The sequence below is a fragment of the Condylostylus longicornis genome, unplaced genomic scaffold (assembly GCF_029603195.1).
Source record: "Condylostylus longicornis isolate FDR11 unplaced genomic scaffold, ASM2960319v2 ptg000027l, whole genome shotgun sequence".
Lineage (NCBI taxonomy): Eukaryota > Metazoa > Arthropoda > Insecta > Diptera > Dolichopodidae > Condylostylus > Condylostylus longicornis.
In genome coordinates, this window is record NW_026577996.1 from 795,733 (window position 1) to 816,181 (window position 20,449).

The following is a 20,449-nucleotide window of genomic DNA, read 5'->3' on the forward strand; positions in this document are numbered from 1 at the left end:
ATTTCTAATTTATTTTTTCATGATCACAAAATTGTTTTTCAGTAAGAAATTATATTTACAAAATAATGAAGATTAAATAATTTACATTATGTAGCTGAAAATACAATATCTGATATATCCAAACTTTTAGAGTCAATTTACTTTTGATCTATTTCTAAGATGAATAAAGTGACTCGAAGATATTTACGCAAATCAATAAACAAAATTTTGTTTAGGTAGATCTCATTTAATTTCATTCGCTCTATAAAAATAACTCATCTTGAATCGGGTCACCAAAAAAAACTGTCAACTACCTCTGATTTGGACTATTTTCTACACACACCATAATTTCTGGTTTAACCTTATGAAGGTGATTGGACTTAAGCTGGGGATATAGAAACATGAGTATATACATATGTACATTTGTATGTGTATATATGATGTAAGTTTTATTTTTCGATTGGCATGTTGTATATACATACATACATATATGTACAGGTTTATACGAAAAAATCTATGCTCAAAATATTATCATTTAATATTGTACGTTATTGAGCGTGATCTTATTCACATATTATTATTATATTATCTATATGATGGATATTGTACGTATTTATGATTTTTCGAATTAAGAGTTACAGCTTTTGTCAACTCGTTGATATCCATGGAGTTTGAAAAAATTTATTTCAGTTCTATTGACCTTTCAACTCTAATTTTGAAATTTTAGGTAGGTAGGTAACTACCTAAGTATAACCAAATTTTCCACGTCAGTTGACATCAACGAATTGATTATTCTGTACATTATCTAAATGAAATATGTGAGGAAATATGTACATAAATTTAGTATCGAGTAAAGTAACGAATAAAATTTCTGAATTATTTCTATAATAGAAAGTAGAAACTTTTAAAATTTCAACACAAGCATATTTATTGGAAGTTGTTTAACATAATAATGATAACTTTTCTGAATCGATAAGAGTAATATGATAACAACTTACAAATTTGTAAAAAAATTAATTATTTTCGTTCAAGTTCAAAAACGTTCCTAAGTTCTAAATTTTATTTTTGAAAATATAGGTATAAAAATGAAAATATTTACATACATATGTACATATATATAAGTATACATATTTTTGCTGCGTTACTAGTATAATTGATTACTTTGGTTGTATAGTTTTTTTTAGTCAGACAGTCATTCAACTTGGCTCTAGTATACAACTTGATCAAAGTAAAGTTAAGTGTTTTTTTTAAATATCTATAAAAATATTTAAAGCTGTCCCAATTTCTTTTACAAAAAGGCATAACATTTGTTTCGACAAAACAAAATTCATATTATTATAGAAGTATTATTCTATCTGATATTTTGAAATCAGAAGCATTTTAAATTCTTTCAAAAGCTTTTCAAAAGGAATTACATATGATATTACTAATTTTTTTACATATTGAGCCTTATTCTAGTTGTCGCGTCACTTACGTGACATTTGTCGTTGTCGTTGTCACATCATTTGAAATGTGGTATTCTAGTTGTCGAGTGACGTGACTGCGAGAAATAAACGAAAATGAAACGTTTAAGTGAAATTGATACATTTTAAAAATAAATTTTGGCGAGTAAAGTTTAAAGTAAAAAAAAAAATTCGGTGTATATATTTATTTTTTTAAATACGAGGAAAATAAAAAATGTCGTCATTTGCATTATGGTTTACGGATTCATCAGACTCCGAGAGTGATGGAATTGAAAAAAAAACAACAATTAAGGATCAAAAGATTTAAGATTAGGGACAACTCTAATCCATTGGATTTGCCAAATGAAGTGCAAGATAATAATTTTTTCAAATACATTAGTTACAAACATTTTATTTTATTCACAGATTTATAAGCTATTACAGACTTTCAAAGGAGGCCTTTCGATATTTACTAAATATATTCGAGGGAAAAACAAGTACCCCTAAAAGGTGTTTTGGAGTCTCACCTATAATTAAATTAGGAGCTGTTTTGTTTTACGCTTCCTGTCTGGGGCAGCTATCAAAAAGGTGTTGCTAACGATTTATATACAGGTTTAGCGCAGCCAACGTTCTCTAAAATATTAAAAGAAGTTTAACAACTTTAGAAGCTGAAATTTGCAGCAGTTTGATAAAGTTTCCAGAAGAGAATGAAAGAAATGAGATTAAATTAGCACTCTATGAAAAATTTGGGTTTCCTGGAGTGATAGGCTGTGTAGACGGAACACACGTTAGAATTATAACTCCGTCAAAAAATCATCAGCATTTATATTATAACCGGAAGGGTTATCATAGCTTAAACGTTATGTTGGTATGTATAACATTGCTGGTTAAATATTTGTAAATATTTTAATATGTTGGGTATGTTGATGCTAATAATCCGGGATCATCTCATGATTCCTTTATTTGGAATTACAGCAGGTTAAATTCAATGCTTTCAAGAGAAAATATCAACGGTACACGAAATACCTGGATTTTAGGTAAAAGTTTGATTTTTTTTTACTTTTATGTTAATTTCATAAACAAAAATTGTTTTTTAGGGGACGCAGGGTACCCACTTAAACCATACTGGATCACGCCGTTCAGAACATATGTAAATAGAGGTGACAGCAGTCAAAAAGGAAGATTTAATGAGCTTCATTCCAAGGTACGAAATATAATTGAGAGAACTAATGGAGTTCGTGTCACTGTAATCGCCATTTAGAATATCAAATTCAAGTCGTGACGACAATTGTCGCTCTACTTCGACAACTAGAATAAGGCTCATTGATATTACTAATTTTAAGTGCAGTTTTATACAATCGTTAAATAAAAAATATTTTTTATGTTGAGAACAATTTTCAAGCAAATTGCGCAAACAATGAGTATATAATGAAACAAAATAAATATAGAAACTATTAATCGGAAATCATACTGTCATATGCAATTAAAGTATACTTAGTAAAAGGTACTGCTCCAAGTACAACAGAACGTTTCTCCTTCGCTTTAAAATAATTAGTCTAGGAACCTATAATGTTCCTGTTTTTAACAATTATTAATAAGGGTTGTTTATTGACTTGGCTTTTTTGAAGAACTTTCTAAATTTAAAATATTTCATAGATATTTAAAGATAAAAGATTAAATTTTTGGATATTATCATAGTTCGTCCTAAATCATAATGTGAAATGTAATAAGAAATTAAATACTTAAGTCAAAATTCGAATAACAACATATTGTGAAAATTTTAAAACATTAGTTTGATTATATTTCGTTTTTATTTGTTTATATTTTTTTTTGTTTTCATCACTTTTTTTTAATTATATAATTTTCGTAAATAGTTGACAAGCATTTTTAATATTTTAATAATATTATTAATTCGTTTTAAATATTTTTCCTTTTTTTTGGCTGATGGTGTTAACAGAACAAATTTTTATTTTTTCTTATAATTGAAATGAAAATTTTCAATTCTATTGTTTGATATATCTTTTTTTGATATCAACCTAATTTTATATTTAATTATTTATTATAGTTTTCCCTTAATATAAAAAGAACAAGATCTATTATATTATTTATATCTTATGTTTTAATTGATTACTTTTTCAATTTAATTAACTATTTTTACTGTTTTAAGTTCAGGAAATTTACTCTCATATTTCAGAAAATTTTTCTTTTAAAATTTATAATTATTTTTTTTCTATTTTTATTATATTATTATTTTTATTTTAAATAAAGGCATATATACGTTATTGCTTACCTTTTTAAAACTACGAATTGAATGTATTTTATGATGGCAGAGTTGAATGTAGATTTTTATTCTCATTTTCCAATTTTGGCTTTTTAAAAAGAAGAATTTGTTTTTGAAAAATTGCTGGGTTGAAAAAAAAGATTGACTTTGGGTATGTATGTATATTCGTGGAAAATATATTGCTGATATATGTATGTATGAAAAGATGTACGCGAAAACACAGATAAATCAGGTTACGGTTGTGTTAGAGCTTGGGAAAAATTATTTTTAGTTGAAAATTTATCAATTTGTTTGCAATTTGAATTATATTTTGTGCCCTAAACATTTTGTTTATTTTGATTATAAATTTTAGAAGAGACCAATCCATCTATATTGCATGCATATTTATAAATTATTTGATGCAATCAAAGAAAATGTAAAAATAATTATGGAAACATGTAAAAGTATATATGTATGTATGTATGTAGTTAAGTTAATCAAATTATATAAAAACGAAATAATTTATTGGTTTTTTACTAATATGTATAAATATTTCATGCTAAGATTGAGCATTTTCCATTAATAATATACTTTTATAAATAAAATTGCAATAAGCTTTTTAGAAATGTATGAATTTTCAATTATGGACTTACAATAAAAGTTTTCATTTTAAAAGGTAAGTTGAACATGTTTTTTGTTTTTTAATTGATTTTATTTTAATCGGGCGTTATGGAAACTGATATTTTTATTTTGGATACTAAAAGTATTCTATGTGTTTTTTCCTTTTTTAAGTAAATTATTTGGTCTTTATTCTTAATAAATAGTTTGATATAAAGTTTAGTACAAAATGAACTTTAGTTTAAAATGTAAAGTAGCAATAATTTATTGTCAATTCTGAATGGTTTCTGAAAATTTTCATTTGATTTTCTTTTGAAATTCAAAATAAAAAATTACGCAGATTAATTTATTTAAAAGACTATTAAAATTTTTAATAATCAACGTTTATGAGAGAATGTTTTTAAAGGTTAAAATTAAAAATTGCTGATGATATTGCCCCAATGTTTTCTACCAGATTTTTAACAGAATATATTTCTACTTATAAAATCTCTAACAAATAAGTTTATTTTAGAAAACCGAAAAGAAAACGAATTTATTTTTTGAAATCATTTGGTTTTGAGTTTGAATATTTTGAGTTATATTACATGTATCCTTATCTATATATAGCTAGTTTGGTTTTTTTTTTTGTTAGAAGTTGTACGAGTAGTTAGTAAAATATATTTGAATTTCTATGGGTTCTATTTCTATATTGTGTTTGTATTTATTTCAAATTTCATCTATTAATTTAAATTTTTTGAGGAGTTCAATATTATTGAATACCTCGTTACTTTAATACTCGTATTACTTCATTTAAAATCAAATTGGGGAATTAATTTGCTATCATTTCCTTTTTAATATTTTCTTTTAAAAAAAAATGCTTGAATATTATAAATATTTAAAAATATTTTAAAGATAATACAAATTTTTTGTTTTTGTAATTCTAATAAACCGTAAAACAGTAACGTATATTTGCTTTCATTATATTTTATATACGTATATATGTAATATACGTAATATATTAACTAAGTTAAATATATGTACAGGCATGTACATTAGTTTACATTTGTATATTATTAATTATTATACATATGTATATATATTAGCTAAATTTTTTAATTCTACTGGTTTTACTTTCATTATAATATAAAAATTATTTTATTTTAAATAAAAAGTGATTTAAACAAACAAGGATAAATTTTTATTGTTTATTTTATACAACACGTTTTAATTATATTAAGAGTTTTTTATTTTCCAATTCATTTCAGTTTTCGAGTTTACATCCTTTTGCTTTAGTTTATAAATTTTTAATATTTTTTTTTATTTATTATTTAATAATAATAATTTTAATTTAAAAATAAATTAATAATAAATATTTTCTTGTTTTTTCCCTATTTTGACATAATAAGTTTAAAAATTTAAAATGTTCGGTAGTTATTGCCACTAATTGATTGCTATTTAAATTTCTGTTTTGTTATTTTATGTACAAAGAACTGAATTGAATTTTGTAAATTTTGCTTTAATTATTTTTTATTGATATTTAATTTGCTATTTCAAATACTAAAATTATTATTTAAATTTTATCAGATTTTTGTTTTTATTTGGAATTTCTTTTAAAATTGTTAAAAAATAATTTGAATTTACTTTTTAAAATATTTCTAATATTCAATTTATAATTTACATACATTTTTTTCAATAATTTTTTTCATTATTCTTATGTATATTACATGAAACATTTATATTATTATGTCATAATATAAAATAATATTATACGTAATAATTTGTATGAATGTACAAATAAACATAAAAAAATATTTTAATACACGATGAATCAAAATTCCTTTTTAGTACGTTTTCTTCAGTTTAATAAAAAGAAGGATGTTTAACAATAAAAAGTTGTTGCAGTTTCCTTTATGTAGTAAATGAATTTAATAATTTAAACAACGAGTTTTAAAGAAAACAAAGAAAACAATTCATATTAAGAACAAAAGAAGATTAAACCTTAAAAAATCAGTCTGACTAAGTTGATAAGTTAGAAAAGGTCAAATAAAGAATTGTTTTTGAATTTGGTTACAATTTACATTTATGTGTAATATGGAAATCTTGAAACAATTTAATTAAATTTATGAAATATGTAAATGTTTGATATTTTTACTGTTTATTTAGAGCAAACAGACGATTAAAGCATATGCATTCATCCAATAAAATAAATGCATTCATCCAATAAATAAATGAATCAATCTAAGTAAAATTATGAACTTTTGTTTTAAGAGTAACAAAAAAATTATTTGCTATAATTATTGTGCAAATTTAATTATTTGATTTAATTCATTAAAAGTTTTAAAATATACATATATATACATATGCATATATTTGACTTAATAATGTTATAATGTATAAGTATATTTTTTTAAATCTATTCAAGGATTAGCTATAAAATGCAATTTCTAAAACTAGAAAGAAGCAAGATATATTATAATAAATAATCATTATTATTTATTGATTCAAGTAAAAAAAATTTAGCGTTTAATTATATATTGTCGGTCTAACACAGTTGATTTAACGTATCTTAAACTACTGCATTTAAGGCATAGAAAAAAAAGTTTTAAAAACCTATTATTTTTTCTTGAAACATTTTACATACGGGCTGCTATATGGGCGTTAATATAATTAATTAAAAATAAAGATACGCCTTAATTTCGTTAAATCATTGTTAGGCCGATATATACATATTTGGAAATATGTGTGTTTGCGTTTTCTAGTTTTTATGTAGAAACCGTACGATTCATCCCGTATACAAATTATATTTTATGAATATACTATGTATTATGACATGAATACATGTTTTTGGTATTTAATAAACTTTTAATTATAATTCAATATTCATCAATTTTTGAAACGATAGACAAAATATGTACATAATATATTTACAATTTTTTATTTTTGTTGTCAACGATCCCTAATTGATTATTAATTTTTTATTATAAATAATTTTGTTATTTATATAATTATAATCATTAAGAAATATACAATATATTCATATTATTTTTATTATGTTACAGTAACGGTAATATTTAACGGTATTTAATTTAATATTCTAAACAAATGTTTTTTGTTTTATTTTTTTACCAACAGAGAGAAATTGAGAATGTGCCATAATGTTCTGATTTTAATTTTGCTTATATAAACATACCAAGATAAACTATGGGTTCAAAATAGTAAAAATAATATAGGTATGTTGCTGGACAATTCCGAAAATTAAAATTTGAGAACTGAACATGTATTTACATTAACAAAATATCCGCTAAAAATATAAGGGGACGGTGCATTTTTACCTCATACCATGTATAAGAATTTCTTAATTAGAAATTTGCAAATGTATTTTAAGGATACAAGTACTTTTACCAATACTAATTGGATTTGTTTTTTAAAGTCGTCATTACAAATATTAACTTCTTAGGCTAAATGTCTTCAATTGAAATTCTAACTGAATTTTAAATAAACAAAATAAGGTATATGTAAGCCTTTTATAAGGGATTTTATAATCACATGTTTAATATTGTATTTAGGATATAAAATGTACGGTATAAAAATATATAAGAATTGCTGTTGAAAGTGACGACTTTGAATATATTTTCAACATTACTTTAACCAGTAAAACATAATCTATTTTTAGGTATTTAATTAGTAATAATTAATAATAATAATAAAACAGAATTTTATTTTTTAATTAATATGTAATTCGGCAAAATACAGAAAGCAGTGCGAATAAAACACACTTGATGTTTATTATTTAAAAATTTAAAATTTCATACATGAAAATTGTTAATTAAGAAAATTATCGATCAATTTAAGTTTAAAATGGCGAAAACTATATATTTTTTGGTATGTCGGGTTTTTATCTTGAAAATTTTACAATATTTATAAGTGTACTATTAGGATTTATTTTGTGATATGGTTCTTGAAATATATGTATATATATATATAATTATTAAATACCAAGTCCTGTCTTTATAATTTTAAAAAAGCCTAATATTTATTACTGCTTTTTACAATTAAAGATTTTTAATTTTATTACAAATAAATCGATCAAAAATCATATAATATAGATAAGAATTATATCAAAAAATTTTTAGGTAAATTTTTTTTTCTTTTTCTTAAATTTATATAATATATACATACATATATATATATATATGTGTAAAGTGTTTGATTTTATATAAAATAATTATTTTTAAGAATTCGCTAGCTAAGAATTTTTTTATTAATTTATACTTATATTTCAATCTTTCGTTTTATTAATTTTTCATTATTTTACATAATTATGTAAATAATAATATGAATAAAGTAAATTTAGTTATTTAATATAAAGGTTATAGTTTTCATATTTTTAAGAGTAATTTTAAAATAACATTAAATTTAAATAATAAAATTTAATTTTTAGTATTTCTTGCAACGAAATTTTTAAGTTTTCTTATTTCTTAACAATTTTTCTCTACATACTATGTATTTTGTAAATTATTGTTAAATGCTTATCTAAACTTAAAATTTTCTTTTTTTTGTACAAACTATTTGTAGTAAATTTATTTTTTATATTAATAACTATGTTTAAGCCATTATATTTATATTTTAGAAATATTCGTTAACAATCCCTAATCTTAAAACATGTTAATTTCTTTTTATGTTAGCATTTAAATAATAAAATTTAATTTTTAGTATTTCTTGCAACGAAATTTTTTATGTTATTCTAACATTTTACAATATTTTTAAAAATACTTTTATTTGTTTTATGATTTTGATTTACAAGTAGAAATTTAAAACAAAAATTTTATTTTTTTCTTGTTTTTAAACTCTTTTATTTTATTCATTTTATAAATTTTCAATCAATAGTTTAAGTAAATAAAACATTCAATTTAGATTTTTATTTCTTGCAACTATTTTGTAAAATCTTAAAATGTTTAACAATGTTTCAAGTTTTCAGAATATAAAAAAAGTATTTAATGACTTTATTTTATATCAAATTTAATTAATAATATATCATATTTAATTATAACACAATTATAAAATGTTAAAATATTCGAAAAATTTTGATGAATTTTAAAATTATAATACTAGTTTTATTTATTGATCAACTAATGAACAACTATTTGACTGAATGAAAAAAAAAATATTTATTTTATGTTCAATGTCGGAAGCCATTTTTTCTCAAATTAAATATGTATGTATCATTTTTCCTCATCAGACACAGCTTGCTATTTTAACATTGTTAAAAAAATTAGGATTTTTTATGATATTCTATATTTTATTACTTAAATAATTTTCATAATATTTTATTTAAATTATTTATTTGATAGTTTTATTCTCTAATTATTCGTTTTTTTTTTCATTTTTTTCTTTCATTTAAAATAAGAAAATTTATTAAAAAAGATCTAAATTATTTACTTAAACCATAATATGTATGTATTTATACAGATTGTCGAAGTGTAGTTTTTATAATATGAGAAATGGTTTATTTTTTTTAAATTAAAATTTAAATTAATCAAATAAGCAGCAAATGGTTGAAATGTATAAACAATGCAGTTAATAATGTAGCTTTTTTCAAAACATACACTTAAAAATATGTTTGAGATATTCAGAAATTTTGTTTAATTTCATCTCGAATATGTTGCAAACATAAAAATATAAAATTTATTAAACAAAATCTTTGGCTGCTTAAACTGCAATAATTGATTATAAATAAATTAAATTTTTGCAAAGGTTGTACGTTTTCCACAAAAGAGTGTTTGGAAAGCCTAATTGTAATATAGTTTGTGATCATGGAATTCAAATTTGTATAGCTTGGATTGATAAAAAAAATTGTTAGAAAACAATTTTGATTACTAACTTGAAAAGCCATGTTTAAATTGTTTTTTATATTAATATTATTTTATATTTTCAATAAAGAACAAATTCCAATCAAATATGCATTATATTTTGCAAAAACTTTAAATAATATGCAAGCTTGGCTTTAAATGAGAAATTTTCTTGTTAAAAACTGATCTAGCTAGAGTCGAATTTTAATACATTTTCATTTTTTAATTATTAATATTATATTTTTTAATTGATTTCTTTTTTCTTTTTTATTTTTGTTCAAGTTTTCTATAATTGAGGTAATAAAAATTCAGGGGTTTTATTGCTATAAAATTTTTTAATTTAATTTTTATATTTTGTTTTTTGATTTCGAACAATGCGAGAAGAAATTTTTAAAATTTAATTTTAATTATACTGATAATACATATACATATTTATGTACATACTATATATAAATTTATATTATAATTCATAATATCTGTAATAATTTGTGTTAATAATAATTATTGTTAATTTTATTATAACTGATGAATCCATTTTATAATAAATAACGAGTTAACATTATGTTATTATAATTAATTTTTGTAATAATAGTTATTACTCACGTAGAAGATTGTCAACTACATTCTTTACCATTATTTTCATTATTAATATTTTGATTGCTATTATTGTTATTATTATTACTACCATTGTTGCTATTACTACTACTGTAACTGATATTGTTAGTAGTACCACTATTCGTATTATTAGTAGTAGTTTGTTCTAATAGTCACCTTTCTGTTTCGTTTCTCTGGGGTTGTTTATTATTTAGGCCGTTACCACCATCAGATTTTGAAGAGTCCGATGATGTACTATGATCTGTTGTAATTTCACAAATATCTGATGATTGTATTTGTTGTTGTAAAGATTGTTTTTCATAATCATTTAAAACTTTTGATCTTTCACCTCGTAAATTTTTATCAATTTGATGTTGTCGTTGTTGTGCTATAGCAGTGGTTGTTGAATGCGGTGCAGATGACGACATTGACCTTTTTGGTAATGGTGACGGTGCCATTTGAATTGGTAATGATGATGTTTGTGTTACAGGTGTTTTTATTATTTGGTGTTCTGATTGCAAATTCGACATTGTTGTACAGGATGACGTTGCTGCTGGTGAAAGTGATCGTTGTGTTACTATCGGTCTAGGCATTATTGGTGGTGATTTTGATTGTTCCCTTTTTTGTATATGCGTTTTACGTTGCAGTTGTGGTGGTGATAATATTGCGGAATGTATAGATCTAGGTTGAGTGGTTGGTGTTCTGGGCTTAATCATTGGTAATGAATCTGTAAGTGATTTTTGTTTTTGAGGTTGAGTACGGGTTTGTGGTGGTAGTGGTGGCGGTTGAGGTTTTATTGACTTAGGAGGTACAGGTGGGGATTTGATATTTTTGGTTGGTACTGGCGATCTTGGTGGAACTGGTGGAGGTGATGGAGATGGTGTAGGTGTTGTAGGAGGAGAATGTCTTTTTATGGATGCAATCGGTGTTTGTGGCATCATATCTGTTGTCCCAGATTTCACGCTTGCTGCTGCAGTTACAGTGGAAGTATTTGATGTTTCAGTTGATTGTGTTGTCGCTTCGGTTACTTTTGATATTGTGGAAAAATCTCCACTTGGTGGTTCTTTTGGACTTTCAACCATTATTTGAACAATCGGGTGACCTGGTTGTAATTCATGAAGTGACGGTAAATCATCTGAACCAGGAGTTATTTTAATTTCCGGTGGTTTTTTTGGTTTTTCAACAATTTTTTCTAAAAAAAAATAAAAATTGGAGAATGCATATTTTTCAAAAGGGCTTAACAAAAATAATTACCTTGATTTTCTGTCGTTTCCTCTTCATCTTCATTTTTATATTCTTCACTCTCTCGATGAACAAGCACATGAACTAAGGTCGAATTGTCGGGTCTTAAACCCGGCCCAGATGGTGCTTCTGGAGAAGGTTTTGTGACTAATATACTAACTTCCGGTCCATCAGCTTGATTTTAGTAAGCCATATCAAATTCATAGTTTTTTTTAATGACAAAATATGAAATATTTTTGTAATATGGTTGTTTTATTGAGTAACATAAAAGTGCAACAGATTATGTAGGTATCGATGACGAACGTTATAGATAAATACACATACGATGTATACACATTGAAGGATTAGTATGAAAAAGGGGAAATTTGAAAAAAGCAAAAAAAAAGACAAATATTTAATTAAATTTAAATGGTTGTTCGGACACTTATAAATGAATACACATACAGACAAAAGCATTTTTGTTAACTCTTAAAGCGCTTTGTGCTGACAAACCTCTTTCTAGTGGTGGCTTTTTACGTATAAAACTTGTTGCACGCTTTCGTACAGGTGTTGGTGCACTTGTTGCTACTGTGGCAGCTTTATCTTCACTTGAGGATGGTGTAAGGCCTTCAAATTTGTTTTGTTTATTTTTTATGTTAGTTTTTACGTGTTTAAAAAAAATTAATGTCATAATATAAGGAATATTGTGTTCTAAATTCTAAAATTACTTGATTACGTTAAACAATGTTTAATTTGACAATATATTGTAGGTTAGTTATGTATTTTTCAATTTCTTTGTACAAAAAATAAAGACTATTTACAAAATAAATACTATCTTTTTAGATAAATATATAAATTTTCTTTGATAAAATTATCAAAACAGGCAAATTTTCCAGATTTAAGAACACAAAATATTAATTTTTAATTTAAAAAATACATTCAAGACAACTCGGGAATTTTTATTTTTAGTAATTACGTATAATAAGATATTTTTAAATTTAAACTTAAATCATTAATTAATACATTAATTAAATTATAAATAAGGGACATACTTTTCCTTTGCACTGATGGCGAAGTTAAACTATCATCAACTGCATCTTGATGACGTAAAAAGAAATTATAAAAGCTTCTTCTTCTGCCAGATTTGGCTTGTTGTTCAGCTATGATACTATTGCTACAATTTCAATTTTTTGGAATGAAGTTCAATATTTAAATGTTGAACAAAATTAAAAACAAAAAAAAATTTAAATTACACATATATGTATGTATGTAACTTCATATTTGAATAACATTGATTCTTTGAAATCTTGTATAAATTAAATAAGAGAAATATTTTATTGAAAAAATATGTAATTCTCAAAGTTAGAACATGGTTAAAATTTGGAAAATTTATTTTTCCACATTATTATGTCAAATATTATATTGTGAAGTATTTTTATTGTTATATAGACTAGAACTTTTTACACTGCAATTATTTCTGTAAATAAATTGTCTTATGTAAAAAAAAGTATTTCTATTTTTATAGAAGAAAATATAAATATAGACAATAATATATAATTTACAACTTAATTACTAAACATTTTATATAAAGTTTACGACATTTAACACTAAAAGAATTTATTATATACAAATACATATAAATTCGTACATTAAACAAAAATGTTACCGAATGCTCGATAAATCATTTAGGAATTTTATCTTAATTATTTAATTTTATAATGGATATATTACAAGATTTAATTAAAATTAATTACAAATGTAAATTTTTACAAAAATTATTGAAACGAAAAAAAAACATAAATTTGTTATGTTGTTTTTTACAATGTTGAAAAAATAAAAAAAAGTTATAAATTATTATTCTTTTTATAAAATGTAAATACTTTTTCATTTACATTTTCATAACAAAATTTTAAAATTCTTAATGATTAATGAACATTCTTTTAACATTTGTTTCATGATTGCATCAATATATTAAAAATTTTAAAACAATTACAGTTTTTATCAATACAATCAACTTAATTATTCTAAAAGGTTAACATACACTTAAACAATAAACTTAAAATATAAATTAAAAATTACGTTTTAACATCGATACAATTCATATTTTACAACACAAATACAATTTATAAATGTACAACATTCAAATTTATATGATAAATAATTAAAAAATTTTTTTTTTTTTGGATTTAAAATTGATTGTGGGTTTGATATAAAAATAAAATACTAAATAATGTGATTAAAATTTAAAATTATGCAAAGATTTTTTGATACTTACTATAATAGATATATTTTAATAAAAAAAGTTTATGTACATACTAGTAAAAGAATGTATATATATGTAGTACTTTTCAGATGAAAGTCGCAGAATTATAAAATGAAGAAAAGTAAAGATTTCAAAAGAAAATTATTTGTTTAATTTGATGATGAAAGCGAGGAATCCCATAGATTTAGAGTATAATCGAATTATTTTCTTAAAAGGATTTTTTAAGAGTGAAAATTTTGAAGTGTATTTTTATAAATTTTGTGATTGTTTCACATTGCCTTACACTTTAATTACTTTTTGTTTTCCGTTATATTTGCAGAATATTATTAATTTTTCCGTTGATGGGTGCATATGAATTTATTTTTTAGTGATAATATTTTGTATTTACATATTTGTATCCCAGTTTTGTATTTAATTCAATAGTGATATTTGAATTCGATAAATTTTTTTTCAATATTTCAATCTTGATTTGCACCAGGCATGTGTTACATATATGTTTAATAATTTTCTTTCAAAAAAAAAGTTTATATTAGCTTTTTTAGAAAGAAGAGTTCTTTCTACAATGCTAATACAATAATTTTATTATTATTATTTTTAAGGGTGTTATTGAAAATAGTTTAAATATTACGGAATTTAGAGTTTGAAAATTTATTTTTCCATCAACTCACGTCTCTAAGAAATTCTCACATTTCTCTCCAAAAGAAGTGTGATTCGATTGGGAATATATGGTTTTGGTTAATTTTCAGAATTCATTGTTAAGTTTTAAGTAAGTGATCAAAATTAGGAAACTTGGAATTATTGGTAGTGATAGTGATCATTTTATTATACATTCTAATAATTTGTTTTCTAAAACAACTGCTGTATATTTTATACATAATGTATATTAAAACAATTTTTCTAAACTTGCACATAGGTTGCTGTAATTTTTTTGAAATTTATTGAAAGTTTCCTAAAACAAAATTTTTATAGATGATTAGTTTTTGATGGCGATTACCTGAAGCTAAACGATGAAATTTTGAAGGTTGCGAAGGACTTTCTTTAATTGCAGAGTTAACAACTTCTTCTAATAACATTTCATATGAACTTATAGATGTCGCTAAATTTTTCATAAAAAATGATGGCCAGAAATTAAAGTTTTCTCTGCATTGAATCGAAGATTTTTGATTGGATTTTGTTATAATTTATAGAAAGAAAGTATTTAAAAAAAGTATTTAGCTTAAAGAAACAAAAAAAAATTAAAAACGCATAAAAAACAAAAAAAAAAATGTTTATGTAGGAGTATGTATATCAAGATTTCAAAGAAGTCTGTAAAACTTTTTGATTTTTTTTCAACTTTGTTTATTTATAAATGTAAAAAATTAATAATTTATTTAGTTTTTTTTTTATCAAATGTATGTAAAATGAATTATAATTATTTGTAAAATGAAAGAATAATATTTGTTTTTATGTTTTAATTTGCAGTTAATAAATGTTACCGTTTTTCTTCAGTCTGTTGCTTAATGTCTTTGACTAATTCATCAGCCCCAGAAACTAACATTAACGGTAAATTAAGCCAAGGTCCAGCTAATTCACTTAAATCAGATGCATCAGATGCTCGAGATGATTTACGTGATGATGCACGACTTGAGCATGCTGTTCCACGACGTCCAACCTACAATTATATTAAATTATTAAAATTTCTTTTAAGATCATTAAAAAAATATTAAAATGTATAATCTTTGTAGTTGCTTTCGAAATTTACTTGCTTTTATTTGCATTCTTTCGATATATATACATAGTATAAATGCATTTACCTGTAGATGTAAAAAATTGAAAGCTGATAATTTGGCATGCCAGCCTCCTGGACTTGAATTTTTTGAATTGTCTTCATCCATTGAATTTGATAGCCTTTCTCGTTCTTTTTTCATTCTATTATTCATATTTTGTAGTTAAGTAGGATTTTGCGTAGATATTTATACCAAGTTAACATTTTTAATTTTTTTGGGCATACACATACATATATAAAAATTTAATAATGTATAAATTTGTGAAAATCATTTTTTGTTTATTATAATTTTGTTTTTATTTTAAATTTAGTCCATATACGTGTTTTTTATATAAGAATTTTGAAATAATTTTTCTAATGTTTTATCAGAAGAAGACGATATAATTGAATTTATGAATGAAATTTTATGTTAAAAATCATTATTACATTTAAACAATTTTGGCTTTTTGCTTTCAAAATGAAAGTTGTAATATAATTTTTAACATTTTGTTTAAACGTAGTTAAATTTTTGTTCGAATAGTGTAGTATAGTAGAATTTTGGGTCCGATTGACTGATTTTTAAATTATATATATATATATATATATATATACATAAATGTAAGATTTCAACATAAGTATGATAGAAATTTTAAAAAAGTAATAAAAAGTTTATATTTTACAAAATTTATTTAATTTTTTTTTAAAGCAAATAAGAAGGAGATGAACAAGTAAGTAGAAGTAAAGTTAAAAATTTAAATGTTATATTTTATAAATAAAAATATCAAAGTAAATAATTTAATAAAAGAAAATATTAAAAAATGTATATAAATGTATACTTTTTTTTAATATTATTTTTATATTTTTTATTACCAAACCTACCTTACATATTCTCTCCATGTATTTTGTATTAATCTAGCAGCCTTGTCTTGGCGTTTCCAAATTCTTGTCGAAGAAATAATTTCCAATTCTTTGCGAGTTGGAAATTGCTTCTTAAATTTACCATCCATTTGCTCTTGTAATTGTTTGAAAGTATCTGTTTCTTCGACATGCCCTAGAACATGTTTAACCAAAGCATGTAAGATGTCCAAACAATGAATTTTATTTCCTTTGGATATTGGTAAATTGAATGAGACCAAGGCTACTGTATTTGGTTTTGGTATACCCAATGGTGGGTCTAAAGATGCTATAAAATCAGCTAATTGACTAAATGCTATAAATTGTGTTGCATGGGGATCATATCTGTTTGTTAAATTATAAATATATGAGGGGTAAAAATTGGAGTTTCTGTTGTTTCTGTTACAAGAATTTTGAGAGTTTTACTATACATAATATATATATATATATGAACTATTATAATACTTATAACAAAACAAATATTACTTAATTATTAAATTTTTGTTTTAAATTATTAAAAATCTATTTGCTTTGTGTACAATGTTTTTAGGTGTATTTTAATGCTTTATAATGTTAAATAACATACTCATACTTCATTATTTAATAAGTACAGAACTATTACGAAAAAGATTAAGTATACTTCTTATAAATTTAATCCCTTTCTAAACGCCAATTGGAAATTTCATTACCGCGTTACTAATGTTGAGATTCTCATAGGATTTAATAAATTTTTTAATTATCAAATTTTGTAATACATATTCATTGGGATTTAATTAACACTACTTTTATTTTTAAATCAATAATTGCAGAAGTCGAATTTTTTGTCTGCAACATAATTGTGTTTTAATATTATTCCGTAGTGTCATGTTCAAAAATACATACTTGTTGTATTACATTTAATTACAATTGAATTTTTTTCCCGATAAATGATAGGAAAAAAATTAATTTTTCAAAATTTCTAAATGTTTTCAATGTACATATGTATGTTTTTTGTATTTGTAAATTTGTAATGTGTGTATATAAAAGAAATTTTTTTATTAATAATTAAATATCACATTTAAGTAGAACAATGTAATTATACTACCATATATATTATAATATTATTTAAAATAAAAATTGAAAACTAAAACTAAAAACTACACTTACTTTGACCACCTAATATAAAACATTTCCAAATCATCTTCAACTATACCAATTTCTTCTTCTTGATGTGCTTGATTAAAATTTTCCAATATAATAGCTATATACATATTAATTACAATCATGTAACTGATTATAATAAAACTAGTAAAATATGTAATAGCCAATAAAGGATGTCCACAATCGCTTAAATCAAATTCACAATCCGGTGGTTGTATCATTAATGATTCTAATACATCATTCCAACCCGCTGATGTCATTAAACGAAATAACAATTGCATACTACGACCAAATGTTTGAAAATTAACCATATCATCTAAGGCACCCTGTAATTTAACATGTCCGAATAGAGACATTCCTAATATTGCATAAATAAATGTTATTAATGCCAATAGAGCTCCAATATTAAATAATGCTGGTAATGAAACGACCAACGCAAATAATAATTTGCGAATTCCTTTGGCCGCTTTAATTAATCGTAATATTCTTCCTATGCGAAACACTCGTACAACTCGTAAAAGTGTCGGCGATATTGGTAAATCAATCATAATATCTTCCATTAGAATACCAAAAATTGATGCTAATACTAATAGGAAATCAAATACATTCCACGGTACTGTGAAATAATGGTAGCGAAGACCTACGATTTTTACTATTGCTTCTGTATTTGTTTTGCGATTATATGCGTATTTTGTTATTTTTATATTAATTTTTTTTGAGGATTTATTAGGGATATTTATTTGTTTGTGTTTGAAATGGGAGAGGTTCATGTAAAAAAAAAATTACAAAGAGACAAATAGTGAACATAAATTTATAGTAAAATTTTTATACTGAATTTTATTAAAAAAGAGATAGAAGACAAATTTAAGTTAAAAACTGATTTTTAATTTTTGCATACGTTTTCTTAGTTTTCTCTTTAAAACAATTCATTTTATAAAATGTTATGCGATGCTTTACAGTTTTATGAAAGCTTTATTGTGAATTAGGAATCTAAGTTGAAGATGATTGTTAAATATTTACCAATTTTTTAGTTCAATTAATTATCAATATTTTAAGTATAAATGTATATAAAATTTTGATTATTAAGTTCTAAAGGGAATAAATTTTTGTAAAATGAAACATAAGATTCTGATAGCCCAATAGAATCACAAGCATTTGATGAAATATTTGAAACATTTTGGCAGGAAGCATCAATTTAAAAGTCTTAGCATAGCTACTTTTCAAGAAATTTATGAACTTTCGAATGTAAAAAAACTAGCATTTTTGATTTGTTTAAAATCATATACAGTGTTCGGTTTTGATTAGGAGGTGCAAATTCAATTCATGTGATGCCGTTTGACATAGGTTTGAAAACAAAAATCAAGTATAGAAATAGCGAAGCTAACTAAAATTAAAAATTTCAGATAATCAAGTCATTTTTAAAGAAATCGAAAGCATTTATTAAATATGTTTATTCTTTTTATTTTTTTTTTAATTCAATTGAAATTTAATAGCGCTAGAGCAATTTTTTTTAAGCGCAGCACATTAATTATTTTTGCAATATAAATTTTTTTATAACAGAAACTAAAATAGCATTATTTTCATGTTTTTTATGCAGTAGCTTTAATACTATTTATTAGCTCCAAAAATGCGTAGGTACTTATGATCATTTAAAATTTAAATAAAGCGCATTTATTTTTAAAAAATTTTATTTATATTGAGGCTATTTTAATCTTAAATAATGCATGTAGAAACAATCAATTATAGTTTCTTATTAAATATTTGCGCATGCAAATAGGTTTAAATTTTTTTTTATTTATTCGCTAATTCGAAAGCTGTTCATTTTTTTAGAATATTTTTCAATTAAAAATCAGTTTTTTGTTAGCATATTGTTATATAATATATGAAAAAGTTAAATTTAAAGCTACAATATTATAAAAAAAATTCCATCTAAGCAAAAAGAAGTCCACAAATTTCATAACATATTTTTCTAAAAAAATGTTATAAAAAATTTTTCAAAATTTTATTTTTTTTTCATTTAATTTTATTCTTTTAAATTAAATTTCATAACTTTGAATTTTTAACATTGTTTATAATTATTTTTGCTTACCTAAACTGAAAACTGTTGTAAAAAACGCGTTACTAACTTCTAAAATAAAAAACACTGCGTGTGGCTGATTGTAATGTTCGATGCCCATTGTGAGCATATTTAAAAATATTAAAACAAAAATGGCAATCTCAAATCTGAATGTTTTGTATTAAATTGTGAATGTTTTTTTTGTTTTTTTTTTTGAAAAAGAACATTTTTGAATGTTTTTAAAGTTTTGAAATGGTTTTATTTATTTTTTTTTTTTTTTTTGGAAAAAAAAGTATAAATTAATTTTAGTTAGTGATTCGAGTATAATAGTAGGTAGAGTAGGTTTTTGTGGTGGCATGGAAATGAAAAAGAAAAATAATATAAAATATTTAATGTTAGTATAATAATTA

At 23.0% G+C, this 20,449-nt stretch overlaps 1 protein-coding gene and 1 pseudogene across 11 annotated transcripts in view; one reads left to right on the forward strand and one right to left on the reverse strand.

Annotated features, from left to right (window-relative positions):
* The first annotated feature begins 1,705 nt into the window (after nt 1-1,705).
* LOC129607471 (putative nuclease HARBI1) lies at nt 1,706-2,796 on the forward strand (annotated as a pseudogene).
* Nucleotides 2,797-9,222: 6,426 nt separating this feature from the next.
* The window catches only part of LOC129607313 (sodium channel protein 60E), a 184,128-nt gene continuing 172,901 nt past the window's right edge, over nt 9,223-20,449 (reverse strand). For 9 of the 11 annotated variants that reach the window (XM_055518228.1, XM_055518227.1, XM_055518229.1 and 6 more), the window contains 9 exons: nt 20,073-20,206; nt 17,990-18,644; nt 16,829-17,188; nt 15,999-16,113; nt 15,681-15,856; nt 12,995-13,116; nt 12,408-12,569; nt 11,976-12,137; nt 9,223-11,913 (listed from right to left, as the gene is read on the reverse strand). In XM_055518228.1, the coding sequence (XP_055374203.1) occupies nt 10,895-11,913; nt 11,976-12,137; nt 12,408-12,569; nt 12,995-13,116; nt 15,681-15,856; nt 15,999-16,113; nt 16,829-17,188; nt 17,990-18,644; nt 20,073-20,206 (2,905 nt within the window). In that variant the 3' untranslated portion in view covers nt 9,223-10,894. The remainder of the gene's footprint in view (nt 11,914-11,975; nt 12,138-12,407; nt 12,570-12,994; nt 13,117-15,680; nt 15,857-15,998; nt 16,114-16,828; nt 17,189-17,989; nt 18,645-20,072; nt 20,207-20,449) is intronic. The other 2 variants (XM_055518231.1, XM_055518225.1) reach the window with 1 other exon arrangement.